This window comes from Ailuropoda melanoleuca, chromosome 6 (genome assembly GCF_002007445.2).
Source record: "Ailuropoda melanoleuca isolate Jingjing chromosome 6, ASM200744v2, whole genome shotgun sequence".
Classification (NCBI taxonomy): Eukaryota; Metazoa; Chordata; class Mammalia; order Carnivora; family Ursidae; genus Ailuropoda; species Ailuropoda melanoleuca.
In genome coordinates, this window is record NC_048223.1 from 104,637,758 (window position 1) to 104,657,519 (window position 19,762).

The 19,762-nt window shown below is 52.4% G+C and overlaps 1 protein-coding gene across 7 annotated transcripts in view; it reads right to left on the reverse strand.

Annotated features, from left to right (window-relative positions):
- SH3PXD2A (SH3 and PX domains 2A) overlaps nt 1–19,762 on the reverse strand; it is a 232,944-nt gene that overhangs the window by 132,015 nt on the left and 81,167 nt on the right. For 5 of the 7 annotated variants that reach the window (XM_034663218.1, XM_034663217.1, XM_034663219.1 and 2 more), the window contains one exon: nt 14,237–14,312. In XM_034663218.1, the coding sequence (XP_034519109.1) occupies nt 14,237–14,312 (76 nt within the window). Of the gene's footprint in view, nt 1–14,236; nt 14,313–14,856; nt 15,092–19,762 lie in introns of those variants that run through there. The other 2 variants (XM_034663221.1, XM_034663220.1) reach the window with 2 other exon arrangements.

The window sequence follows — 19,762 nt, forward strand, 5'->3', positions numbered from 1 at the left end:
GAAGCCCAGAGATAGCTTCTGAATTTTCCCAAGTCACACAGGCTGAGACTACAAGCTAGGTCTGATTCAGGCAGCATGACTTTGCCCCACTGTTTGTGTCTGTTCACAAAGCAGGTCTAGCAGAAGATGGGTGTCAGGGCAGCGAACAAGGAAGGTGTTTCTAGAGCCCAGAAAGAGAGATGGTTTCTCTTAGGGCCCCACTGGCAAATCTAAAGTATCCTGAGAGACCCCAGAGCAAATGAACAAGGCTCACTCACTGTCTAGGCCATCATGATTTGTGACTGTCTGCTGCCTGCCGGTATTCATGCCTCCAGATATTTTCGGGGCAGTGTTATTTATAGACCACATTTCTATTTATATTTTCATTGAATTCCTGCTAACCCTAGCTAGATTCCCCCCAACCCCCCAAAACCTAGAGAGAGGAGGATAAGAACTCTTTCTCACCAAGTAAGTCAGGGGCAAAGGTGAAGGTCAAAGTCTTGGTTATGTGTGCAGTCTTTCAGCAGGAGCCCTTTGCAGGGAAGCATTCAAGACAAGGGGGCTTTCTGCACTTTCCAAAGGAAATGGGGGGTGGGGGGAAGGGCACAAAGCTGGCCTTATACAGAGGCAGCCATATTCTGCCCATGCAGTGGGATTTGAGGTGGGCCTACAAGACCTCTGTTTCCCTAAAATGTTTTCTCTTTTGTATGATATTTCATCATTAGGCATTTATTCCTTTAGTCTATTAGATCACAAAATATTGGGACTGTGAGAAAACCTAGTCAGTATCAAGTCCAATCCTAGTATTTCTCAGATGGGGCAATTTAGCCTCAGAGAGGTAGGACTTGTTCTCATGGGAGAATCTGAACGAATACACTGAATTCTGCTACAGTGCACAGGTGTTGGAGGAAGAACTGTCAGGCACAGAGAAAGAAACTGAGGACAGCAAAGTAGGCTCAGAATTCCTCTAACATCAAGTTTTAGGAATGAACAAGTAAAACCATGTGATGTTTCCTAAAGTTCTCTTTGGTGCCCCAAATGAAAATTTTCTGGTTTTAGGGCCATATAGAAAATCGAAGGTAAAGTGGGATTTCTTTCTTCCTTTTAGTCCCTTGTTGAGCTGTGGTTTAGGAAATTGTGATTATTGTTGCTATGTGGTTACTTTATAGGTGTGTGTTTAGAAAGCCTGCCTTCTGGAAGTCAGTTATTCCCTTCTGGCCACTATGCCTGCAATTCCAGCCTTGGCCACTAGGTGGCTGGCTCAACTTGGGTAGGTCAAGTGAAAGGTAACAGAAAATAGCATCATCTAGACAAGACCATTACTGTAAGAATGTGACACTTGATTAAGTATCCAAAAAAAGGACAAAGCTGATCAAACTCTAACTGATATAATTTAAAAAAACATACAAAACTTGAAATGAAATTTAAAGAAATGCAAACACTCTGGTAAACCCACCATTTCACACACCAAAAACCTCACCTATTAATTTCCAGGCAGTACATCTTTGGTCAGTCTCACTCTGCAGAAAGCACAGCCAGGACAGAAGAACAGGGGTCAAGAGCTTGGGCTTAGAAGTAGAAGGACCTAGGTTTGAATCCCAGCTCTGCCGCTTGCTAGCTGAGTGGCCTTGGGCAAGTCATGTACCCCTCTGGCTCATGACTCTTCATTTGTAAAGTGGGTCTACTGTTAGCAAATGAGGCGATCTAAACACACAAGACCCTTTGCACAGTATCTGGTAAGAGTATGTACTTAAATGATAGCTATAATGCTTAGGGAGGAGTCTTTCATTTATAATTATTTAATCTGCTGAAAGTTCCAAGCCTCACACACAGTTTCCCAGGAAACTGTTTGCAACTTTCCCCCTATAGCCAATTCCACAAAAAGTGGGCTATAGGGCCACTTGCTAGTAAGAACAGCTTTGCCGACCCCATAGGCCTTACTTAAGCCATCTGCACTGATTACCAACTATTAAAGATGTAAATTCATCTTTGAGGTCAGAAAGAAGCTGAGAGTAAACCCCATGCCAAGCAGAGAAGGCACCAAGTTCCCCGTCACCGGTTCATCTCAACCCTCCTCCCTTGGCTCCCTTATTTTGAAGCTTAGGTTTGCAATAGTTGTTTTATACAGAAGAGAAAAGATGCTCCTTTTAAAAATCAGGGGTTTTTTTTTGGTCTTAATCCTTTTGCCAGACACTTCTTAGAAGAGACCTAAGCATTTCCCCCTCCTAACTGTGCAATGCAACTGGACACGTAGACTTTAGACAGACTCGTGCTATGCTGACTTCAAAAGCACAGAGGATTCATAGGCCAGGCTCTCCCACCTCCGATTCAGAGAGACTTCTGAAATAAAAACCTTCGCAATCTCCCTGGCCCCAAACTTCACCCCATCTTGGAAGAGCAGGGAGAAAGAATGTCCTGGCTTACAGCTGAAGAGGGAGTGCGGCTGGAACCCGAGCAACCTCCTGGTTAGGCTCGGGGAGCGGGGTGGGGCAGAGGCTGTGCTGTGACTTATGCCCCTGCCCCACAGGGTGCCAGAAGCAGGTAGGCAACTCAGGTCTGCATAGGGATGCGAAGCCAATGAACCAGCTCTTACCAAGTTACCTGCGTGAAACCTGGGTCAGAAACGGATTCAGCAAGGCAGGTTCCGTGGTTTATATTATGTGGATGGACTGAACATAACCCAACACCAAGGAAGTCCTGAAGACAGAGTCAGACAGCCTATGGAAGGGCCTCACCGGACCTTCAAACAGTGCTTTTCAAACTTTCCCGTGCATATAAGTAAACTGCAGACCGTGATTTAGGGGCTCTGGGGTGGGGCCAAGACTCTGCCTTTTCAGCCAGCTCTCAGATGATGTTCGTGCCACTCATCTGCGAACCAAATTTTGAGCAGCAGACCTTGAAACGCCTAAGACTGCGTGCAAGACCTCACTCCTGGCAAGGCTCCCAGAGAGAGAGCTGCCCCTTTTGTGTTGCATCCCATACCAAAGCCACCAAATCGCCAGCATGTATTAAGTGCTTACTGTGTGCCTAACAGATAACATTTCACTGGACGCTCACAGCAGCCCTGGGGGACTGCCGCAGATGAGGACTACAAGGAGATGTGGAGATGCTGAGTGAAGCTGGCGCAGGGTCAGGGCTACTGGGAGGCTGAGCGCGGGTCTGACTCAGGTTCTCTGGCTCTAAGGCCTCCAGGACTGAAAGGTGATGCTTACCTGCCTCTGCCATGAAAAAGGCACCGTTTCAAGTTCAGACAACTAGCGCCAAGTAGAAATCCCCAGTGTGAACCCAGACCTGTTTGAGACCAAAGCTGGGTTCAGGTCTGTGGGCAACACCGGGCGGCCGGAGGGCTGGCAAAGCTGTGGAGACACCCAGCTTCCTCTGGAATTGGCGCCGTTTCATTCTCCCTGAGATGAAGTGTGGCCCTTCTGCTCTGGCCTGGGGAGAAGCAGAAGGCCAGCCCCTCTCTTCAGCCCCTGCCCCTGGAGGGTAGAAAAGAGCCAGTGTGCCAGCCGAGCCCTCCTCGCCCCACGCACTTCCTCTCCTGCCTTTTCTAAAGGTGCATTCAGGGGAACAGACTCCATCTTCAGGCCATGCCAGGCCCTCAGGCCCACTGTGGTCTGGAGGCCAGGCGGCCTGGCACCTGGGGGCCCCTCACTGGACATCAGTCCTTGGAACTGTGGAGGTGGAGGAGAGGAGGTGTTTTCAGAGTCCAGAGGGACCGTACAGCGCAAAGCCAGGCAGCCTCTGGATGAATGGTGGGTCAGTTCATAAGGGCCTGGGGAGTCTCCAAGGGTCAGCTCAGTTCCCGCCAGGGAAGAGCTCTGGCTTGGGGCTCCATCCCTGGGCCTGGGTCCAGTTGGGGTGACCTTGGCAAACAGTGGAAGGGTCAGGCCAGGGACACTGTGGAGATCTGCCACCAGTGCCCCTCACCTGTGAAGAAGGAGGGGGCTGAGCTCCCTGTCAATGGACCTCAGTGTTCTCACTCCTCCACCACCACCCACTGACCCCCCTCCTCCCCCCCCCCCGAGTCCAAGACCCAGAAACCAGAGTGTCTAGTGCCTGGAGGCTCCTGGGGAGGGAGGCTGGTGGCAGGCCCTCCCCACCACAAAGCATCTTTCACTGTGCTGAAGGCTTCAGCTCTCTCAGGTGGAGGGAGGACATCATTCCCTTTCACTCCCCGGGGTGAAGTCCAGGGTGGGGGTTTGGGGCGGGTGCTGGGAAACGCTGGGTCTGCCGTCTCGACCAGGGCTGCCCCCAGCAGAACTGTAGGCATCCTTATTCTCCACCTCTCCCTCACCCCCGTCCTTCAGCAAGTCCTCTTGGCCGTTGCTCCAAAACAGGTCTCAGACCGACTCCTCTCCACGCCATCGTTCAGCCGAGGCCAAGCCACCCGTCTCTCACTGTGCGTCGTCCCCTTCCAGCTGGGCCTCCCACTCTGCGCTTGCTCCCTGGGGGCCCTTCCAGCCTCTGACACATCAGCTCAGGGATCCTTTCAAAACAGAAATCCGATCCTGTGACCCCTCAGCCTAAAACCTTTCAGAGGCTTCTCACTGCACATAGGACCAATCCTCACCCCTCAGTGTGGCCCGGCAGCCATGCCGAAAGCTCTCACAGCCTCATCGACCAGGCTTCTCACGGCACCCCAGAAGCCCAGAACCTTCTTCCTTCTCCTGCCTCAGTGTCCCTCCTGCTCTCACCTGTCACACCTGGGATCAGGGCACTGGCCTGTCAGTCACCCACAGCTGAATGGGTATTTAGTGACGGTGCCACTCCAGGGCATAGCAGTCCTCTCGCAGCATGGAATGAAAGGATCTGATCCTTGTGAAAGAACATTTGGGCATCAGCTAAGGCAATGGTTTATTTTTAGGGGGAGAGACCAGGAATGTCACAGTGACCCGAAATCACGGGCATCTGGTGATTCTGGCAACATGGATGGAGAACCCCGGTCACTGTGGTTTAACTTACTCAATTTTGTGCCTCAGTGGTTAGCAAGACCTACGCCTGAACCCAGCTTCTGGACGCCCAAGTCTGGGCACATTCTCCTGCACGTGAAATTCAACGGAATGACTAGACCGTGAAAAGACACACATTTCTACTTAGATCAGAAATCTCCTGTGAGAGGTGACACTCCATTCAGGGCTGAGGGTTTGGGGTGGGTATTTAGAAGTTTGATTCCCTTCTAGAATTACCTCTGGACAAGGAAGATGAGTTGTAATGAAGTGACCTGACCCTCTCCCTGGTCTCGAAATGTGGGGATGACACAGGGGAATGGCTAAGGGACCTGATCCACATTTCCTTATGCAAGTCAAAGGGGCCTTGGAGTGGCAGCCTCCTCTGCAAAGCCCCTTATTCCCAGTGAGAACTGGCAGCTCCGGAGCTGAGAGCCTGCAAGCCGGCGGCCCTGCTGTGTTATCATGGTGACAGGGCCAGGGCTGCTCAGGCCCTTCCCCGCCTCTCAGCCCCGGTCAGCCCTCTGGGTGGGTCATCCACTCCTCAGCAACTGGCTCCTTACAGCTTCAAGTTAGCACAGGCAAGAAGGAGCAAGACGTGCCACCGGGGCTGAGAGGTGATGCGCAGAGCTGAATCAGCACAGGGCAGGAGGGCGGGCAGAGGGCAGAGAGAGGAAACCCCATGGCTGAGTCGGGCCCCAAAGCCGCCTGACGAGAGGCCAGTGCACGGCCCCAGCACGTCTCCCTTTGTGGCCCACACAGTGCTTGCTCCGGACTAACTGCTTGGAACGTCATCCCAAACCCTCATTAACCCATTTGACAGATGAGGAAACTGACCCTGGAGGCCGTGTACCTGAGCCCGAGCCCCACAGCTTAAGCAAACTTGGGGAGCCCTCTCCTTCCCGGGCAGCTTTGCCACAGGAGACATGCCTTGGAGCTTCTCCGTTCCACAGCTCCTGTCTGCCCAACTCTCTGCGGTGACTCCATCCCCCCCACCCCCCACGCCTCCCACACGCGTCATCCCCTTGCTGTTCTTCAAATGCATGCCTTCGGTTGCACTCCGGTCACTGACCTTGCTGTCCCCTCAGCCCGGCACCCCAAGCCCTGATCTGCCCCCTGCCTGGCTCAGTGTCACCTCAGCAAAGAGGCTTTTTTTGACCACTAATCTCATGCCTCAAACCACAACACCTGATTATTTGTCTTTCCGGCCCTTATCACTATTGGAGATTGCTCATTTCTTTGCTTTCTGACTCCCCCACTGGAAGATGAACTTCCTGAGAGCGGAGGTCTGGCCTACCTTGCCCTCGGTGGCATCACCAGTGCCTACAGCTAGGCCTGGAACACAGTAGGTGCTCAATAAATCCCAACGGCAGGAATGGACGAACGCAGCTCTTTCACGTATTGATCAGGACTAGCGGCAGACAGCAGGTCCCAAAACACCGCCCCAGATTACAGAGTGAGAGAATGACTTCTGGGCTGGGGGCAGTAATTACAGCGAGAGAGGACCCAGCACTCTTCCAGGGGAGGTTAGAGGAAAGCCACTTTTAAAACAGTACACAGTGCCTCTAAGGCCTATCATCTTCTTGATCTTCTTAAAACCCTGGCATTATGAGCAGACCCTACTATTCCTTCTCCATCACGGAGAAAGTTTGTCTTTCCCTGCCACCCAGGCCATCAGTGAGGCTCAGAAACCTCTCGGGCACTCTCCCTCGGGGGATGTGGTGTCTGCCAGCATCTGCGACCCACTGCCTCCCTCCTGGCTTCCAAGGCCCTGTGGGGAGGGCTTTCCCGGGCTGGAGCCTGGTGCAGACACACAGAAATGCCTCCAGCCCAGGGAGAGAGCGCCAGCTCTCCCCCACACCACAGCTACGGGGACTGGCTCTAGCCAAAGACATCCCTTCCCCCTGCTTCCTTCTGTGCTTGAACAAACACCGGATCTGTCCTGGGGGGCAGGGAGAGGAAGGCCCAGGAGACCATGCTCGGGAGACCGTGCTCGCAATTCACCCAGCATCCTCCTGCCCTGTGGCTCCAAACTGCCTCTTCGTGAAGGGGCCGGTATGTAAACTGGGGAGCCAGTACAAAGGAACCAAGAGCGCCTGCCATCTAAAAATACATGCCTCGGGGCTCACAAGGTCACAAGGCGGGCAGCACCGACTTCGATTATGGTTCACTTTTCTTCCTAAGCTATCCAGCCTCTCCAGGATCCATCAACCCAGGAGCTCCGATGCCAATGGGTGGGACTGACTCAGCTATTAGGATGGAGGGGCTTTCTAGGAGCTCGAAGGCCCAGTCCCAGGCAGCACGGAGACACCAATGGCCTGTGAGCGGGAGGGAACCTCACAGCACCTTTGCAGAGTGAATTCCTCTTTCTGCTCTGCCACTTGGCTTCTGAGCTCCCTTGGTCCCTGGTCGCAGTTGTTTGCTTTTTACATCAGCAGCTAGCTACACAGCCTACTTCACTCTGTAATGGCCATTTCCTCCCAGGGAGCCTCCTCGGACTGACAAACTCAGGATACACAGGAAATCTACTCCAATCCCAGGATGGGCAACAGGAGATGGATTTTCCACAACAGTCTCTTAAGGCAGAAAGTTCCATGTAAACAGTAGGCTGCCCTGAGAGGCGGCAGAGCCCACCGTGCTTGGCCCGCTGTCCTAAAGAACATCACTTCTGTCCACCCCTCCAAAAAGTAGGAGACCCCAGAAAGCAAAAGATACACTGGTGAGATAATCTCCCTGGCTCTCCTGCATTTCTGTATGTCTTGTCAACAAGGCACTAACTGCCTTTTGTTCTGAATTATCTTTTCAAACGTGTTTGTAAAGAAACAGCTTAGAGGACAGAGGTAGTGTCCTGCTCTGGAGTAAACAGCAGGTCTGCATGTGGCCTTGGGACACGGAGACAGTACATCTCTTCAAAGCAAACCGCACAGGTTTGCTTACTGCATGCTGTAAGAGGTGTGGTCTCCCTAAGGTCTGGGTTCCTCTCCTATAATGTAACCCGCAGACATTCATCTGGACCCACGGGTCACCCCCATGGGACTTGGAGGCAATAGGAACTGAAGCAAATGGGCCCTAGGACAATCCTGTGTCTGACTCTGAAGTCTCCTATTTTCTGCTGGCATTCACGGAAGCAGGGTAAGCTAACTAGCTGGCTTGCAAATAAAGTCTCGGATCTTTCGTTGTTCTTGACCATCGTTCTTCTGCTCCTCCTGGGGTCAATGCTGCTGTCCAGTCCCCACGCTCCAGGTCTGCCCTGTGTCTCGCAAGCTCAGAAGAAGTCCCAAATTATCAAAATATATGAAAATCACAGAAAGAAGATTTTTTTTTTCCAAAAAAGGAGCGCTCTGCTTTGCAAAAGGATGGATCCCATGACTCTTACATAGAATTGTATTTAGGACACCTAACGGATGACGTGATTTGTCCCACAGGACTGGATTTGCGGGGGTTCTCACGAATACGCCTTCATGTAAGACAAGGGTCACCTCTGCTTTTCTCTTGGAGGGGGGAATGCCAAGAGGTCAGGCCTGGGAGTGGAGCTTCTCAGGGACTAGTGCCAGCCAATACCTCCTTCTGAAAGACCAGCTGGCAAGCCTGTCCACTAATACTCACTAACCCCTTACCGACTTCGATTATGGTTCACTTTTCTTCCTAAGCTATCCAGCCTCTTACAATAAAAATAAATTGCTCGGGTCTGCAGCTTAGGTAACTGACTCTTGCCAATATCAATTTCCTGGCTTTGATAATGACCTGTAGTTACCCGAGACATTACCACTGGGAGAAGCTGGCCAACGGGAGCCCCACTCAGGGGCTGTGCGATGGCAGAGAGTGATCTGACTTCTCCCTGAGCTGGGAACGTCGCCACCTACCCTGCAGTGTGGTGGTGGAGCTGGAAGGGAGGAATGTAGAGTGCCTAGTCGTTGTGCAACAGCTTGGGAGTCTGTTTCAAAATAAAAAGTTAAAAAACAAAATGCCGTGACTTTGGAAACCAAACAGGCAATCTCATTAGAGTCATAATTAAATGAAGACAGTGCTCTTAAGGCCTTGGGGCTATCCTGTTTGTAATCATATTAAAATAATAATAAACTAAACAGTTTAAGTGAAAAAAAAATCAATTCCTCAGCTTCAGTGACCTCAGGCACTCAATAGAATGAGAGCCCTTACAGGTCACCTGAGTCCCCATGAGGCTCAGGGCACCTCCAGCCCCACACAGTGTTTTCCCGAAGCACGAGACAACAATGGCAGCCAACAATGGCAGCCGGAAGGACTGCCAGGGTGCTGGGTCCTCGGGCAGAAACTCCCAGGTCCCTAGCCTGGGGGATGTGGAGGCAACAACGTAGGTGGAGGAAAGCTTCTAGCTGAGGCTGGCAGGGCTAATTCCCCCTGCCCAGGGAAAGGTGCAGGCCACAGAGGAAGGATGCCAGCCCTACGACTTGCCGGTTAAGGGGTAGGGGAAAGTGACTTGACTTCTCTCTAAAATGGGGTAATGCCACCCACCCTGCAGTGAGGACTGGGGAAAAGGTTTGTAGAGTGCCCAGCACAAGGCTGGACACACAGCAGAAGCTCAAGGAAAGGGAGCTCATTCCTGAGGGAGAATGCCCAATTCATGATCAACCAAGGGGTCTTAATAAAGCAGCCACTATGTGTCCAGAGATGTGGGAGGAGTAGATAGGGCCCTTGTCTCCAAGGAAGGCCACAAAGGTCAGCGAAAATAGCCGGGGGTATCTGCCTCACTCTCACATAATGTGAGACTGGAGGGAGCACTTCCCCTTCTCCCCTTCCCCCCACTTGCAGGGCATGAGGCCCTGGCATAATTCTCTGCCTCTTCCTGCCTGAAAAACCACTTGGGTTTTCTTTCCCGAGCTGCCTTGCTGGGGAGAAGCACCTGACCCACACGAAGGTTGGAAGTCCCCCGAGTGCCTCCTGTGGGCTCTTCAGGCCTCGCAAACACACGCATAGGCCTGGGCATAGTGGATCTTCACCCCTAGGGCCAGAAAGCAGGTTCAGACCAGGGGAAACAACTGGGTTCGGGGGTGGGGGGAGCCCTGAGGACAGTTCCCCTACACACCTTCATCCAGGATTTGACTGATATGCAAATGTCAGACCACTGGCCTGATCACTGCACTGGCTCTCCCTCCTCACCTTGTTGACCCTGCTCCCTGCCGTCCTTGCCCCAACCCCCACTCCAGCCATACTGCAGGGCACTCAGTCTTCTGGGACGGGGCCTCTGCCTTTGGCCACAGAAGCCCCAGACCCTCACCATGCTTTCAACCCGCAGGCTGACACTGAACTCAGGCCAGACACCACCCAGACACACCACAGGCCTGTGTCCTAGAGTCTAAGATTGATGGCTCACGTGTGGGAATTTTTTTTTCTTCTTCTGGGCCAGGATTTGACTGGCAGAGCTTGTAGCCATATGAAGCCATGGTTTCTCTCTTTTCTCTCAATTCCCTTGCTTTCTCTGTCACTTCCGCCAGCCAGTCAAACTTCTGTGAGCACCCTGCCCAAGCCTGTGGCCAGGCAGGCCAAAGCAAAGCAGCCGGCTAATGCTCCGAACACATCCCCAGATGCCAGGCCCAGAAATGCCCATCACATCCTGGCATCTCAAAGCTGACACGGAGACCCTTCTGGAGATAATCGGGGCTCTCTGCTTTCTCCCCTTGGGTGTTCCTTGCTCTGAAATGCCAGGCGAGGCCAAGGCCTGGCGGAGCCCCTCCCGAGGCTCGTGAGAGTGAAGGCCGTTGGTGTGTCTGACGCCGGAGCTGCTGAGTCACGCTGCCAGGGCTGAGCCTCAGGGAATCCGCAGGTGAACTCAGCCACCCTTCCCAAAGGCAGGGATGTAGAAACAGAGACTTGGCTCATGTTAGATCATGGAGTAGATGTTGGCTGCTGCCCAGAACCCCCACACCAGCACGTGCTCCCCCCCCCATGGCTGTGGGTGTTCGGGGCCGGGGGCTCACAGCCGCCCCTTCTCCAAAGGCATGCCCTCAGCTCAGCCCTCAGTCCTCAGAGCTCAGGAGACACCTTGTCCACACTCCATGCCCTCTGGGGGAGAGGCAGCCTCCAGACAAAGGATGACCTACGGAGAGTACTGAAGTTGTCTCCCACAATGGGACACACGGCTGCCACCCACCCCGGACTTCCTCCCTGCCCTGTCCTGCTTCCTCACTGCCTTAGGATGTTCACCTGAGAGCGGCCCCCCCAGGTCACTTGTGTAAGAATCCTCATCTCAGGCTCCGCTTTTAGGGAACCTGACCTAAGACAGCAAACATTCATCATTGCCCTTCTCCCTTCCCCTCTCCTCCTGGGGGACCCCGCCTTGATGCCGGGCTTAGGGCAGGTTGGAAACCCTCATGCCCACGCGGCTCTCCCTAACTTGGTTCCGATCATGTTGGCTATTTTCCTTCCATTCAAGCAAGGGAGTGAGTAGAGTATGAAAGGGTTAGGAAGTTTCTAGTGGGCCTGGGGAAGCCAGGAACAGGCCTGGGAGCCGCCAGGGTGGGATTCCACATGGCCAGCAACGCCCACTCTGAAGTCCTGGAAAGTGAGTGAGCAAGAGAGAAGCATCAGCGAGGAAACCCCACCGCGGGCAGAGGAGAAGAGCAGCGAAACAGGGGAAAGGAAACTTCCTTTGGATGGGATGGGGGCCAGTCAACCTCCTTCCTCTCTATAATGTCACGCACTGTGCAAAGGTCTCATCACGTCGGGGCTGGAAGGGGTCCTGGGCTGGCCCTTCCCAGGAGTTGGGGGTGGCATGGGGGCAGGTGACTTTATTAACAGCCGCCATTATGAGCACTTACTATGGGACAGGCACTGTGCAAAGTGCTTCCCATGAATTCTTCTCCTCCTCACCACTGGCCTATAAGAGAAAACTGAAGTTTGGAGAGGGCAGCAGCTGTTGGGTATCCTCCCCTGCAGTGGCTGATGGGGTGGGGAGCCCTGGCCAGAGGTTCTGGTGCTGGTTACACCTCCTGGATGTGTGGCCCGTTCAAGTCTATTAGCCTCCCTTGGCCTCAGCTTCCTAGTCAGTAAAATGGGGATAATAACCTCACTGGGAGGAGCAAATGAGGGTATACACGTGAGTGTGCTGTGGAAACACTAGGCACGTGCCAGGAACTGGTTATCTTAAGGGCTAACATTATTTAAGTCCTGCTAGAGGCCAGCCACAGTTCTAAGCCCCTGTAATGTACTAATTTGTTTTATCCTGACAATAGCCCCATGAAGTAGATACTATTATCATCCCAATTTTCCAGATGAGAATACTGAGGCATAAAGAAGGTAACGCACTTGATAACTGACAGAGCCAGACTTTGCAGGGGGAAGCCTGTCCACAGACGTTGGACACTGGTAGCAGCAGGACAGAAGCTTTGTGATTCCCCCAGCCTCCAAGCCCACCTGTCCTTGGAGGTCAGCTCCAGGCCCCCCTCCTTCAGGAGTCCTTTGCTGCCTTCCTCAGCTCACAATGACACACTCCAAACACACTCAGAACTGCACCATGGTAGAAAGGATCACATCCTGCCACTGGTTCCCTGATTAGGGGGTAGGTCTTGCCTCTCTCATCTCTCCTGGTAGCTTGAGGATTCCTTACATGAAGGAAACAAATCTACATCCCTCCTTGGCTCACCAGGCCATCGCAGCCCCCAGCCCCAGGTACGGATTCCGGGGCCTAGCACAGGCTGAGCCCTGCATAAATACCGCCCCCCCCCCCACTGTATGATGACGAGGGGGAATTTCCCTGGAGCACTGACCACCAGTGGGAGAAAAAGCCCATCATTCTCGAGGAACTAGGCAGCCTTCATACCCCAAAGGTCAAGTCCACTCCTGATACCAGGGCACCATGCTGGCTTCATGTTGGCTCTGGGACACTTGTGTCCACAGCACCCCAGCTGGGCTCCCAAGCCCTTACTGGGCAGAGCATCTGGACCATACTGGAGCAACATCGGAGGTCATACAAACCTGGGTGCTGGACATTCCAAATGCCCTCTGGACTCAGTGCAAAGCCAGGTAGGGCATGAAAGTCCCCCCACATTAACTCCTAGGCCAGGGATGGAGATTCAGTCCTCCGCCACAGAAGAAGCACAGGGGTGAGATTCTCTCTACCCTCACTGACTGGTTCCAATCTTGCCCAAACTGTGGGCAAGTTTTTCCTCGTAGCTGAATTAATTCTCTCTAATTTTAGCGTAAAACTCATAGGACAGGCAGCAATGCCTGTTCTTGTCTTTCCCCGCTTTGCAGGTGGGGGTGTGTGAGAAGCACCGTTCAGACAGGACCCACTCTCTGAGGGCAGTGCCCCTATGTGTGTTTGCAAGTCTCTGAGCAGGTGGGGGCCACGGGGTGAAAGTGTGCCGGAGAGTTCATGAGATAAGGACCCTGCTTCTTGCAAAGGTCCTACTAATTGCCATTGCCAGGGCCCAGCAGGAGCAGGGGTGAGGCCCACTGGGACCCAGCCCAGCTCCACGGCCTGGCGAAGGGCAGAGGACCCAGAGCCAGGAAGCAGCATCACCCACAGGTTCCGGGCAAAGACGCCAGACTGGAGCAGACAAAGTTCCCACCTCAGCTCTGCCACTTTTATGAGTAGCGAACTAACATCTCTGAACCCCAACATCTTCATCCCTCAAGCAGAAATGAGAACACACACCTCAGCGTGGAGATTTGTGTATGATAACAGAAGAGTACTTCGTAAGCTATAAACCGCACACCACCGTGAAACAGCACAGCAACAGCGGATGAGGACACATCTGGGTGGTTTTTCTCTAAATTACACAGAACCAATTGCCGTAAACATGTTCCCAAATGGTGTTGTGGTTCATGGCCCCTATAGCCAGACACACCCGGATTCAAATCCTAACTCTGCCAACTCACAGGCCGTGTCACGTAAGCTCTCGGAGCCTCGGCGGGGTAATGCGCCAGGAGGACCCCAGCTCAGACATGGGGAGGGTGCTCAATTTAAGGGTCTCTGTGATTACAATGGGATTAGTGGGAAGAGTTCAGCCTGGAGCTCTTCACCCTTCTACAGAAGAACTTGACCTCTCTGTGCTTTCCGTAAAGAGGAAAACCAAAGTCCCACCACCTGAGAAATTCCTTAGAAGTTACATGGCCAATAGAGGTGGCCTGGGAAGGGTGGGAGAGGCCCATGTGGGAACAGTGGCCTTCACAGTCAGGGGCTTCCCATTCTCTGGGGAGTTGCTGGGACATAGATTCGTAGGCCCACCCTGCCCAGAATTTCCAGTGTAGTAGTCAGCATTTTCTTGGCCTAGGAAACACTTCTCCCCAGGTCGCCTCCCATCCCAACAGTGGGGCCATCCAAAGCTTACCTGGAAGGAAGGGGATGATTCTCTGCTTGGGGTCCTTCTGGCCACCTTCAATGGGAAACTTATCCAAAAGCTGCATCTGAGAAGACAGACAGAGGGACAGGATTCATAAGACTGGAACAGCCCTCAGAGTCCCTTCCCCACTCCACTCCGTTGCTTCAGGGCCCCACTGCCCTCATACGGATGAGTGACACCTCAACCCCTCATTTCACAGACGATTAATAAACCACATGGGGCATGAGAGAGAGGAGGCCAGAGCTCTCTACGCATCAAAGAGGTTTCTGAACAATCTCAAGGAGGCGTGGAGGCACGGGGGGAGGTTCTGAAGATGCCCCCTCATGAGGCCGCAGGAGAGACCAGCAGGCTTTCAGGGCAGGCCGCAGGTGGGGTTTCCAGAGCCTTCTTTGGGCCCACCTTCCTACATACGTCATCTGCTGGGTGAGCCCTTTAGCCACCGGCCATTCCCCTGGGCCAGGACAGGGGAAGGCCCCACCTGATACTTCAGACAGACCACCCACCTTCCAGAACCACTCTGTGGAAACAGACCCAGATGTTATTTTAATTGTAAGACCAAACCCAGCCCACTGCCCCCACTGCTATAAGACCCCTCCTCCGTTTCCTACCTTCCCACCCTGAGATTGCTGCTGTTTTTCCAGGGACAGACCCACCAGAAGAGTTTCCAGGGTTCTGGAGGAACAAGTATTTTTTTTCTTCTGCTATTCTGGGCTGAAATTCTGTATAAGCTGGAAAAACACACAGGAGACAGGATGGACGAGGCCACGGCCCCTGTGCGTTTGGTTCATCCCCCTTCCAAGGCACAGGCGGAAGCAGGAGCAGAAGGGACAGGGCAGGATCTAGCCCTGCTGCCCCAGCTGTGTGACCCCGGCAAGGCGGGCAAGCTTTCTTTATAGGGCTTCGGGCGCCTCCTTGGTCAAATGAGGAAGATCAGTCACATGGTATCTGAAGTCTATTCCTTCCTTCAAATATTTATTGAGCACCTACTTGGAGCACTGAACACCAAGAAAACGGCGGTAAAGAAAAGCAACAGGGGTGCCTGGGTGGCTCAGTCAGTTAGGTGTCTGCCTTCAGCTCAGGTCATGATCCCGGGGTCCTGAGATCAAGCCCCTCATCAGGCCCCCTGCTCTGCGGGGAGTCTGCTTCTCCCTCTCCCACTCCCCAGGCTTGTGTTCCCTCTTTTGCTGTCTCTCTCTGTGTCAAATAAATAAATAAAATCTTAAAGAGAAAGAAAGAAAGAAAGAAAGAAAGAAAGAAAGAAAGAAAGAAAGAAAGAAAGAAAGAAAGAAAGAAAAGTAACAAAGTCCCTGCTATTGAGGAGTTTACATTCTAGTGGAGGGGGACAAACAGTAAACAAATAAATATGTATTGATAAAACCTGTGAAGAAGAATGAAGTCGGGGAAGGTGTTGGAGCAGGAGAGAAGTTGTTTCTTTGTATAGAGTGCTGAGAAAGGACTTAGGAATCAGATGGCAATTCAGCAGAGACCACAGGAGATGGGGAAGCAAGCCCCAAGGAAGTCAGAGAATGTTCCAGCAGGGGAAATGGGAAGTGCAAAAAGAGCCTGAAAAGGCCAGTGTGGCTGCTGTGGAGTAAAGCGAGCAGGGGCTGAGGTGCAGGCAGTGAGATCCAAGACGGGGGCCAAATCACAGGGAGGACGGCTTAGCTCCAGGGTCGTGCATGGGCCATAGGCTGGAAGCAGGGAGACCGAGTAGGAGTCTACTGATGGAGGCTGGGACCAAAGTGCTCGCTAGCACTGAGGTGGTGAAAAGCAGTCCTGCGCTAGATCTCAGGTGTGTGTGCACCTGCACGTATTCCCATCCATGAACTCACCCTCCCGGCTCTAACACATGATTTTAGGGTTCTCTCTTGCACAATCATTATCCAACACGCACAGGCTATTTAGAGTCCACGTGTGAAGGGCGGGGGTCATTGTCAGATCCGATTCAAAACAAGACAGAGACTGCTCCATTATTAACTTTCACTTCCTGAGTACAGACTGAAATTTAACAAGAGCTGGCTCATGAGTTTTCAAACCCTAATGTTATAAGTCCATCTTTCAAACATTTAATAACTGCCTGCTTCATCTAAATATACCCACTGGGCCCTAACACTACAAACTTGCACTTAGGATATTTTTTTTTTAAGATTTTATTTATTCATTTGACAGAGAGAGAGACAGCCAGCGAGAGAGGGAACACAAGCAGGGGAGTGGGAGAGAAAGAAGCAGGCTCCCAGCGGAAGAGCCTGACGTGGGGCTTGATCCCAGAACTCCAGGATCACGCCCTGAGCTGAAGGCAGACGCTTAACGACTGAGCCACCCAGGCGCCCCAGGATATTTTTTTTAATTAATATATTTTCAAACAAATTCAATACAGAATAGCACTTCCATTTTCACCTTTTCCCATTTTCCTCACCCCTACTCTGTTTTGTACATCTCATTTCTGTATTACCTAAGAATTCACATTCACTGAGGGGAAAACCAGAAATTATGGAAGCAGTGGATGAACAAGAAGAGTAAGAATCACTCATAATTCCTCCCCCGGAAAAAGTGACATGGATGTTTTCGGGGTCTATATCCTTTCCAGACATTCTTCCATGCATGTAAATAAAATGAGCTCATCAACACTCTTACACTAGGTAATGAACAATTTTCCATGCCGATGAATACTTCCGCGTTAGCACCCCCAATGGTGACGTGGAGTGTCAGTGTTCGGCTGGGCCATAGTTTATTTCTCTACTGTCCTACTTGTGGATAGTTAGGTTGTTTCTGGCTTTATATAACAGTGCTAGAGTGAACATCTCTGTCCAAGCATCTATGCACACATCCTTAATACGATTTCTATTTTTGTTTCATTCTGTTGGAATGTACGCATATTTAGAGCTGCCTTCAATCTTCTCTGGAAGAAGATTGAGAATAAATCAATGGCTAACTAACATGTATAGGCCAGGCCTAGGGCCTCTGAGCAATGGCTCCATAGAATTTCTGAGGAAGAGTACAGAGATGTCTGAGAAGGAAGCCAGGCCCAGCAACGTGCCCTGCGGTGGAGTGGTCTGCCCTCATCAAACCGCCCTTGTCCCGGGGCACCTGGGTGGCTAAGTTGGTTAAGCGCCTGACTTTGGCTCAGGCCATGATCTCGGGGTCCTGGGAACGAGCCCCGCATCCGGCTCCTTGTTTAGCAGGGAGTCTGCTTCTCTCTCTCCCTCTGCCCCTCCCCACTCGTGTGTGCACGCTCTCTCCCTATCTCAAATGAATTTTAAAAATCTTAAAAAACACAAAACAAAACAACCATTCTTGTCCTGAAAGAGGGTGACCAGCTGTGACCTACAAGCTGTGGGACTTAGACAAGTTGGGGCTTTAAGGAATTACGTTCTGCCTCCTACACCGTTCTCCAGACCCAAGATTCTAGATTCTCACGAACAGTGCACAGGGAATGAGGGGCCAACAGGAGTGAGTAGGGGGCAGGCGGGATTCACAAGTTCATCTCTTTCCTCTAAAAACATTTGCTGCGTGCCTTCTAGATGCCAGGCCCTCCGGGAGATGCTAGGAATAAGTTAAATCGCAGTCTTTACAGCAAGGAGCTCACGATCTCACCGTAGAGCAGGGCTTCACATCTTCAACGTGCCAACGGGTGAAAATGCACGTTCTGATTCAGTAGGCCCAGGCAGGGGCCTGAGAACCTGCATCTCCACCAAGCTCCCAGGCAATGCTGGAACTGCTGGCCCGTGGACCATACACGCCACACGGCTCTAGAGCTGTTCCATCTATGCGACAGTCACTAGCAACACGTGGCTGTCAAGCACGTGAAATGCAGTCCGTCCAAACTGAGATGTGTTGGAAGTGTAAAGGTCTCAAAGACTCGGTACAAAAAAAATGTGAAACATCTCATCAACAAATTTTGTATTGATTGTATATTGAAATGGTAACATTTTGGATCAGATTACATAAAAGTACTTTCAAAAATAATTTCACCTGTTTTCTCTGACGTTTTTAAGTGGCTACTAAAAAATTTAAAATGACCTATGTGGTTCACATTATATTTTTGTCAGGGAGGCTGTTCTAGGACAAGATGGTTCTCAAAGTGTAGTCTTAAGTCTGCACGTGCCAGAATCGTCTTCGGGGGGGCGGTGTTGGTTAAAAATGCAGTTTCCTGGGCCCCATGTGGAAGTTTGTGAAGTTTTGCTGTGGTGCTAGAGACAGACAAGCAAGTTCTGGAGTGACAGGGAACGGTGAGGACATAGGAACAGAACCCTGAAACTGCTGAAGGAGGAGGTCAGGGAAGGCTTCCTGTAGGAGCTGAAGCCAGCACTGTCCTGGCAGAGTGACGGTCACATTCCCTGGGCCTTCCCTGCCGAAGAGCGGTCAGAATTGCCTCCATGGGTTCACATGTCTCCTGGAAGTCAGGGGTCATCTGATAGCCCCGCAGATTTGAATTTTCCCTCAAAAGGCCTGTTGGAGGATACTTTACAGCTGGTCTCCCTCCCACCTCCTCCTTCTGTAACAGATTTTCTTCTTCCCCCGCTCTGGCTTCCTCTGGGCCCTCTTGAGGCCAAGACAAGCCCATCCGCTGAGAGTACTGGGACAAAGGGTCCTCTCCAGAGCCATGAGTACCCAGCTGGCCTACACGGCTCCTCTCCCCTATCCACCTCCCCACTCCCACCCTCACCCCCTGCCCTTGGGGGCTGAGTCCAGCCACACCTGTCACCTAATCCCGCCAGCAGGGCTGAGCCCTTAGGGCCTCAGCATCTGCCCTCCCTGACATCCCCAAGGCCCACCGCCATGGGAGAAGGGAGTGCTACTAACCAGCCGCTGGAGACATTTTCTCTGCCCACAGGTCACCCTTCAAAGAAACCAAATCCCCTGGCTCAGACTCCAGAGCACCAAGCAAAGGCAGCGCAACTGAGTTGACTCGTGTGCGGACTTGCTAAGCTGCGTGGTTCAGCGTCTCGGGGCAGGCACAGGATGGCAGAGTGGCGGGCGATGGGATAAACGTCTGGGGCCATGTGTGAGACACAGTCCAAATGCCCCCCGACCCGGGAAGCCAGGCGGGCTACAAAGTGGTTCTGTGGCCTGGGTGGTGTTCAGTTTGCCGGGCTGGGTTTGAGCGATAAAACCCTCACCTGGTTGAGGGGGCTGCCTCGTGCAGAGGCCTGTCGAGGCCTGGGGGCATGGGTGGAGAGGCAGGAAGGCCCTGCCCGGCCGGTCCTCTGCTGTGGCCACCTTTTCAGGCAGGAAGTGGATTCTCCTGTCACTCCAGCAAGGGCCTGACTCAGCTGGAAGAAAAGCAGGGCCCATTGCCAGGGTCCTTCTTAGAGAGAGAGGCATCTGGCTAACGGAGTCCTTCGCAGCCACATCGGAACTCCACAGAGTGTGGAGGACATGGGCTGTTTATCTAAGGGGTGGATAGTGTGAGAGATACAGAGCCTCTCAGTTCCAAGAGCCGGCCCAGCCAGAGAAAGCTGAGTCGGCAGCTGTGCCTGGGCAGGGCTCAGCAGCAATAAACACCGAGGAGAG